The 8793-nt window shown below is 41.3% G+C and overlaps 1 protein-coding gene and 1 pseudogene across 1 annotated transcript; both read left to right on the forward strand.

Moving 5' to 3' along the window:
- The first annotated feature begins 556 nt into the window (after positions 1-556).
- LOC112973120 (olfactory receptor 6Y1-like) lies at positions 557-1492 on the forward strand. The gene has a single exon (XM_026080592.1). It carries the CDS (start codon positions 557-559, stop codon positions 1490-1492), a length of 936 nt encoding a protein of 311 aa, XP_025936377.1.
- A 3210-nt stretch (positions 1493-4702) lies between these two features.
- Positions 4703-8576, forward strand: LOC112973122 (annotated as a pseudogene).
- The last annotated feature ends 217 nt before the right edge of the window (positions 8577-8793 follow it).

Below are 8793 nucleotides of genomic sequence, written 5' to 3' on the forward strand. Positions count from 1 at the left end.
GTAGGGTCTGGCAAATGTGTTTGGACTCTTTTTTTAATCAGATTGTGTACATACTTCCAGTACTTGGCATTTACCTCACAGTTAATGGGATATACCTAGTATAACTTTAGCAAAATACAGATGTAGAAACTAAGACACTGATAATATAAATGTCTACCTGTAAGCTTGTAGCCTAATATTTCTTTATGGTCTATGGAGAGAATGGACAATACAATAGCATGGTTCATCTGGGTTATTTTAGACATGTGTCCCAGATGAGATGAATATAGGAGATGAATAATAGATGAATGAGATGAATAGGAGATGAATAATAGCCATGAACTATAAGCTAAAAGCATGCTTAGATTTTTATACTGAAAATTTCTGAATTGAGCAGATGAATTTCACCCAATTAATTTCTACAAACCTAGCAACAAAGTCTCTGAATTTTTATAGAGCTTTAAGTGATGGTGTAACATATAGCTATGAATTTAGACCCATTAGAATTTATAGGTTAGGTTAGGATTTATCATATTTATTTATTCCAGGTGGATAAGGTACATCGTTCCCCTATAGAATGGGTGACAGGAATGAAACCAGTGTCATGTACTTCATTCTCCTGGGATTTCCCACCTCTGCTGAACTGCAACTGCTCCTCTTCTCTGCTTTCTTTCTGGCTTATTCATTAACTGTGTTGGAAAATATCATTATCATTCTCGTTATCCGTACTAACCACAGTCTGCAGAAACCCATGTATTTCTTCCTGGGAAACTTGTCTTTCTTAGAGATCTGGTATGTTTCTGTCATTGAGCCAAAGATGCTAGTAGATTTCCTCTCTCAAGACAAACACATATCATTCCAGGGGTGCATGACACAGCTGTATTTCTTTGTGACTTTTGTTTGTACTGAGTACATTCTCTTAGCTGTTATGGCCTATGACCGCTTCTTGGCCATATGCAATCCTCTCCGATATCCACTCATCATGAACCAGCGATTCTGTGTTCAGCTGACAGCTGGCTGTTGGATGTGTGGTTTGATCACCTCTTCCATCAAGCTGACCTTTATAGGTCAGCTCTGGTTCTGCAATGTAGACAAAATCAATCACTATTTCTGTGATATTTCACCCCTACTGAATATCTCCTGCAGTGATTCCTCTTTGGCTGAGCTGGTGGACTTCATCTTGGCTCTGATGGTCATCATGGTGCCACTGTGTGCTGTGGTCACCTCATATATTTGCATCATGTTCACTGTGTTGAAGATCCCTTCTTCTCAGGGGAGGAAAAAGGCATTTTCTACCTGCAGCTCCCACTTGATAGTAGTGGTGTTGTTCTACTCTACCACCCTGTTCACTTATGCCCACCCGAAGGTTATGTATACCTACAGTGCTAACAAGTTGGTATCAGTCTTGTACACAGTAGTAGTGCCACTTGTGAATCCACTCATATATTGCCTCAGAAACAAAGAAGTGAGATTTGCCCTGAGGAAGACCTTTACTTGCACAAGAAACATCTAAGTATTAAATTAAAGACTTCTGGAGAAGAGACTTCGCTCACAAAGGCCGGCTACCAGTGCTGATGAACTAAAATCAGGAGGTCTAGACCTTGATTCACTCTCAAGTGAAACTGTACTATTCATGGACCCAATTACCATATTTATTGAACTGGAGCTTGATAAATCTAAGTTTGACCTATATCTAGCTTCCCCCCCCCCATGGTTTTATACTACCTGTCTTTCTTGGAAATCTTTAGCTGAATGACTGCTCCAGTTTTAAAGGAAAGGGTTGGCAAAAATAGAAACTGAACTTCATATTTCCTTTGCCCTTGTTAGATTACTAGGGCCAGAAAATGGTGGGTGGGATAGTATGAGGCATGTAAAATGCAGATGTCTGCATCTGATCTATTTTCTCTGAGATTCCCTTATTCTCCCTGGAAAGAAAAAGGCATCAACATGGATGATTAAACTTAAAAACTTAACTCTTTTAGAAGCTCATTTAATGATGAAATGGAAAATCCTCTAAAGAAGAAAGATTTTCTCACGTATCAATAGAGGCAGTATAATGTAAATAGTTGATACTGTGGTATGACTACAAAGTCATTATACTCAGACCCTTGGCCAAACGAGGGCCCTGGAACCCTGAATGACTTTATTGTACCCAAGGAAATTTGCAGTCAGACTTCTTTCTGGGGCACACTAGATGATTTCCAAGAGGAAATTCAGGCACAACTGACAGGATAGGTCACATCACAGTCTTATTCAGGTAGCAGTTGCCTTGGATTCAGCAGTATTACAGTGGTGTAAAGGCTCAAAATTAAGACCAAGCTCAAGTTAGAGAATCACAAAATCACAGAATGGCAGATGCAGCTCCTGTAGGGATGCTGCAGCTTCCATTGAGTGGAGTAGTTCCTAGTATGGAAAATATCACCAAGTACATTACAGAATCACAGAATCACAGCATCGCAGAATGGCTGAGGTTGGAAGGGACCTTGGGAGAYCRTCTAGTCCAATCCCCCTGATCAAGCAGGGTCACCTAGAGCACGCTGCACTGGACTGTGTCCGGATGGTTTTTGAATATCTGCAAGGCAGGAGACTCCACGACCTCTCTGGGCAACCTGTTCCAGGGCTTGGTCACCCTCACAGTAAGCAAGTTTTTCCTCATGTTCAGACGGAACTCCCTCTGTTTCAGTTTGTGCCTGTTGCCTCTCATCCTATTGCTGGGCACCACAGAAAAGAGGCTGGCCCCATCCTCTTGACACCCTCCCTTCAGATACTTATACACATTGATAAGAATCCCCCTCAGGCTTCTCTTCTCCAGGCTGAACAGGCCCAGCTCTCTCAGCCTTTCCTCGTAGGAGAGATGCTCCAGTCCCTTAAGCATCTTGGTAGCCCTTCGCTGGACTCGCTCCAGGAGCTCCATGTCTCTCTTGTACTGGGGAGCCCAGAACTGGACACAGTACTCCAGATGCAGCCTCACCAGGGCTGAGCAGAGAGGGAGGATCACCTCCCTCAACCTGCTGGCAAGGCTCTTCCTAGTGYAGCCCAGGATACCAAGAAGGCCAGTGGGTACTTTGCTGGCTCACGGTCAACTTGCGGTCCCCCAGGACCCCCAGGTCCTTCTCCACAGAGATGCTCTCCAGCTGGCCGAACACCAGCCTGGACTGCTGCATGGGGTTATTCCTCCCTAGGTGCAGGACCCTGCGCTTCCCTTTGTTGAACTTCTTGAGGTTCCTCTCCGCCCAGCTCTCCAGCCTGTCGAGGTCCCTCTGAATGGCAGCACAGTCCTCTGGGGTATCAGCCGCTCCTCCCGGTTCTGTACCATCTGCAAACTTTCTGAAGGTGCATTCAGTCACATCTACCAGGTCATTGATGAAGAAGTTGAACAGTACTGGACCCAGAATTGACCCCTGGGGGACACTGCTAGCTACAGGCCTCCAACTAGACTTTGTGCCACTGATCACAACCCTCTGAGCTCTGCCATTCGGCCAGTTTTCAATCCACCTCACTGTCTGCTCATCTAGCCTGCACTTCCTCAGCTTGCCTATGAGGATGTTATGGGAGACAGTGNAGGGATGCTGCAGCTTCCATTGAGTGGAGTAGTTCCTAGTATGGAAAATATCACCAAGTACATTACAGAATCACAGAATCACAGCATCGCAGAATGGCTGAGGTTGGAAGGGACCTTGGGAGAYCRTCTAGTCCAATCCCCCTGATCAAGCAGGGTCACCTAGAGCACGCTGCACTGGACTGTGTCCGGATGGTTTTTGAATATCTGCAAGGCAGGAGACTCCACGACCTCTCTGGGCAACCTGTTCCAGGGCTTGGTCACCCTCACAGTAAGCAAGTTTTTCCTCATGTTCAGACGGAACTCCCTCTGTTTCAGTTTGTGCCTGTTGCCTCTCATCCTATTGCTGGGCACCACAGAAAAGAGKCTGGCCCCATCCTCTTGACACCCTCCCTTCAGATACTTATACACATTGATAAGAATCCCCCTCAGGCTTCTCTTCTCCAGGCTGAACAGGCCCAGCTCTCTCAGCCTTTCCTCGTAGGAGAGATGCTCCAGTCCCTTAARCATCTTGGTAGCCCTTCGCTGGACTCGCTCCAGGAGCTCCATGTCTCTCTTGTAYTGGGGAGCCCAGAACTGGACACAGTACTCCAGATGCAGCCTCACCAGGGCTGAGCAGAGAGGGAGGATCACCTCCCTCGACCTGCTGGCAAGGCTCTTCCTAGYRCAGCCCAGGATACCATGGCCACCTCTTGGCTTCTTGGCCACAAGAGCACATTGGTGCCATGGTTAACCAGGACCATGTAGTACCCCAGGACCCCTAGGTCTTTCTCCACAGAGCTGTTTTCCAGCAGGTTAACCCCCAACCTGTACTTGTGCGTGGGGTTATTCCTCCATCAGGATCACCAGGTCCTTCTTTGCAAASCTGGGTCCTTCTCTGCAAAGCTGAGAAGGCTACAGTCTTCCCTAATTGATCTTAGGGAAGCAGGGATCACACCCAAGTATTATACAAACAGAAACATTCTGAGAATGCAAGTTCTCTCTAGCTTCTAAAAATGTCTTTTTAGAAGCTTTCTTAATAGACAGTCTTGCAACTTGAAGGTATGGTGCCTTTAAATTTTTTAAATAAATTACCTCCCCAAATTAATATAAATAAGACTAAAAGTCAAATCCTGGGTCTTGAAAACCTTGCTACTCTTTAACTTTTCTTTAGTGCCACTGGGAATGGGTGAGAAYGTAAGCAAAAGTAAAGTAGCCTGCATGTGTTGTTCTATCACAAGTCACAGAGTTTCCCAAGTTTTTATATCAAGAAAAGAAACAACAATTTCATGTAGATTTATTTAAAGTAAGTCTCCCAAAGAAGGAGAATTTAGTATAGTCCATTGGACCTAAATGTAATGCCACTGTGCTGAAAAGACTGTAAGTTTTGTTGTTGAAAAAGAACACATGTCCTAGGGTGTCTGAGACATCCACAGAGGGCTTGGTGGATGATTGTACTCTCCTGGAGTGCCTGCTAGAATCCAGGCCTGTTATCCCTTAGAAGCTAGACCCTCACTTTTGGGTATCTGAATCGCATCTCTAAGTCTCAGGGTGTAAGTATGCTCTCCCTGTCATTCAGAGAATAGAGAAAATTTAGTGAAAACTTCAGTTTTAGAGGAAGGAAACACACTGGTTGGCAGAATGACACTGGCCTCTGTTCTGTTTTAGTAGATTCTCATGACTAATAGGGTTGACATTGGGTCCACAAAGTTTTGCTTATAGGAATGAAGTCTAAAAGGGGCGGGAGGATTTCTATGTAAGAAACACTGAAAAAAATAATGATAAAAGATACCTAGAAGCATCATTACATTTACTCTAACTTACTCTATTTTTTTTTTTTTTTTTTAAAMAGCAAAGAGAAATGGCACAAGGGAAAAGTACCTCATTTGAGGTTTACACGTCTGGTGTGAAGATCTAAAACTCTAGAAGCTGAGTTCCAAGTGTTTTTTATGCAGACATGTAAAGGTAGAGATCAGCAACACAGTAGGGAGAACGTCTTCAAAACCAATGAGTTTGAAAGGTCAGTGAGTTTCTCAAGAAGTATTGATTGCCAACAGAATATTGAAAAAAACAGMTGAGTAGAAAAGATTCTTAATGCTTCTGGCAAGGTGATCGAGAGATATGAATTCCAAAACCATACCTGAACTAAATCATGATATTAGAAGGGCTGTTGTGTTGTGATTTGTGAAGCATGAGCTTTGCTTTGCTAAGGTTAGTGATACAACTGACTTAAAAATAATTAGGTCTTTATTTGGATTCCATAGCACTTAGAGTAAATAGGACTTATTAAGATGGTTACCTTTTGCCAAAATTAAGTTAATTAACAATAGGCAAGTATTTAATGGGTCTACAATGGGATCAATGGAGAAACAGACTATTCTGGAATCAGTCATCATCCTGAAGTACCTCTCTCTCTCATTGACTGTGAAAGCATTTCCAGCAGCTTCATTCCTAGCTTAGACTTCTGTAAGCTTTGTAGAAGTAGTTTACTTATAACAATAGTGATGATTATTAAAACAGAATGATTTTAATAGGCTATAGAATATATTTCCATCAAAAAGTTATTTCATTATTATGAAAATATTTCATAATTTTGTGTTACATTTAAAACATTAATGATTAGACAAAAACAGAATAAAAATAAACATTTAAGAATAAGGACAATGAGATCAGGCAAGGCTTTCATCAAGGCATCCATCAAATGGCTGAYGACATTAACGTACAATTTTGAATTTTTTTTCTTTTTGTCCTTGTTGATTGAGGTAGTTATTTTCTCACTGTTCAAAAAGGTCTTTCATTTGTCCTCTCATTTTCTTGATGGCTTGTTTGTTTTTGTAATGAAAATAGATACCTCCAAGGGACTATTATTCCCCCCGTCTTAGCCGTATATAATAGGATCACACTGTGCTGTGTCTGTTTTGCTCCTTTGACAAAAGAATCTACAGACAACAGGCTTAGACTGGATGCTTAATCTTGAATGTCTTTAAACTTAGATTCTGTGCATATAAGAATCCCAAATGAACCTAGTGAAAAGGTTAGATGAGCAAGACTGTGCAAAGAAAAATTCTCTCTCCAAAGTTATTTTCTCCTTTAAGATACATGAATACAAAAAGAACAAACAAGAAGTAAATATGGCTACTGAGGGTGCATATCAAGGATTATCAAGGTATGATTCAAGTAATATACAAGGAACGAATTCAGTGTTTTAAAAGGATTAAGTAAATGAGAGCTCTAATGGAAATGACGACAGAGAAAACAGTGAAAAAAACCCAAAAAACTGGATGGGGATTCATATCACTTAGCTTTATACATCTACAGACTAGATAGCTACATCTGAGCTGGTCTTCCCTTTAGGTCAATGGAGAGATACATACAATCCTAGAACATGATTCGTGCCTTCTGTGGTAAATATTCTAAGTGTTTATTTCTCTCCACAGAATTTAAAGGCCATCTAAATTATCAGCTCTAATGTAGGCATCTACCTACTGTAAATATTCAAGGCTAGGGGAGATGACACCCACTTGCTGAAGACAAAGTGATTAAATATAATTAAAAACAGTTGTTTGAATTTTTTCTGTCAATTAATTTTCTTTGGGAACACCCTCTGTGAGGTAATTATTTCCATATAGAAAATTTATTTCTTAAGAAGTCTCTATATTTGAGAATTTTGTTCCAAATCCTCATAAAAAAGAAAAAAAAAACTCACAGAAAGAAAAACGTTGCCTTTTTTAACAATTTTTTTACAATTTTTTTGTCTTTTATGGGTTAGCTGCTATCTTAGGGTCATACTTTTCTGTCCATTTACATCTGAAATTGTTGTGTACACTACCTTTACAATCAATCAAGAAACAGAAATTTCATTCTGTAGTGGACCTGTACTATAGCTCAGATGAGCTGCATGTAAAATATTTCTTTTTCAACACTTTCTAGAAAATGAGACAGGATGACTGGTTCAGATATATGTGAATATATTAGAGACATCTGCAGATATGATAGATTACTTCATTTTCCATTGCTCTCCATTTACCTCATATCTCTTGTATATATTATCTTGTTTCTCTAATTGCTTCCCTAGGCAAAGTGTCCATGTGCCTGAAGTCCACTGCAGCATTATTTCTTATTTGAACTGTGCTTGAAAGGAACCGTGGAAAACCACACCAAGGTAACTGAGTTCATTTTGGTTGGGTACAAATCCCATCCAGAATTGCAAGTCCTCCTCTCTGTTCTCTTTGCAACAATGTATGTTGTCACAGTGGTACGAAATTCTGGTATGATACTCATCATTAGAATGGACTCCAAGCTGCACACTCCTATGTATTTTTTCCTAGAGAAGTTGTCTATCTTGGACACCTGCTGTTCCTCTGTCATCATCCCCAAAGCAGCACTSACATTCTCACTGGGCAGAAGAATCATTTCCTAAAATGGCTATGCTTCTCTCTCTTTGGCACAACAAAAGCCTTCTTCCTTGCTGTGATGGATTATGATTGCTTCTCTGCCATCTGCAACCCACTGCTGTACCAAGTCACTATGAATAAAAGACTCTGTGTTTGTATGCTCATGGGCTCTTATCTGTCAGGCTGCATTAACTGCACCATCCAGASAGGCTTTACATTCAGCTTGTCCTTTTGTGGGCCCAAAGAAATAAACCACTTCTTCTGTGATATTCCTGTAGCGATGCACGTCTCCTGCTCAGACACATTTGTCAATGAAATAATAATGCTCAGTGTATGTGGATCTATTATTGTGAGCACTGCCTTGGTAGTTTTTAATCTCCTATGGTTATATAATTACAACCATTATCCAAATGCCTTCAGCTGAGAGCAGGCGCAAGACCTTCTCCACTTGCTCTTCCCACATGCTGGCCGTTAGCTTGTTCTTTGGAACTGTCTTTTTCAAGTATGCTCAGCCTGGGGCCACATCCTCACCATACAAAAGCAATGTCATTTCTATCCTCTATACTATTGYTATTCCCATGCTAAACCCTTTCACCTTCAACCTTTGAAACAAAGAAGTAAAAGGGGCTCTGAAAAAACTGTTCAAAAGGAAAGGCTTTTTTTAGCCTCTTTACTAAAGAAAAGAACAACCACAGTGCCCAATTCACTAGAGACAGATAGCTAGAATGTAAGACAAGGAGCATCAAGTCCCAGGTCTTGTCATCCAGAAGCTTTCGTGATCACAGTTGATCAGTGTTATGAATAAAAGCAAGGWTTATAAATCTGAGACGTTCAGATCAGGTGAAGTTGTGGACTCACTGAACCGGATTTAGACATTTACAC

Source organism: Apteryx rowi, unplaced genomic scaffold (assembly GCF_003343035.1).
Source record: "Apteryx rowi isolate R43461 unplaced genomic scaffold, aptRow1 scaffold_1154, whole genome shotgun sequence".
Classification (NCBI taxonomy): Eukaryota; Metazoa; Chordata; class Aves; order Apterygiformes; family Apterygidae; genus Apteryx; species Apteryx rowi.

Bases quoted from the DNA above. Each gene is read 5' to 3' on its own strand.
- LOC112973120 (XM_026080592.1), top strand. From the start codon at position 557: ATGGGTGACAGGAATGAAACCAGTGTCATGTACTTCATTCTCCTGGGA.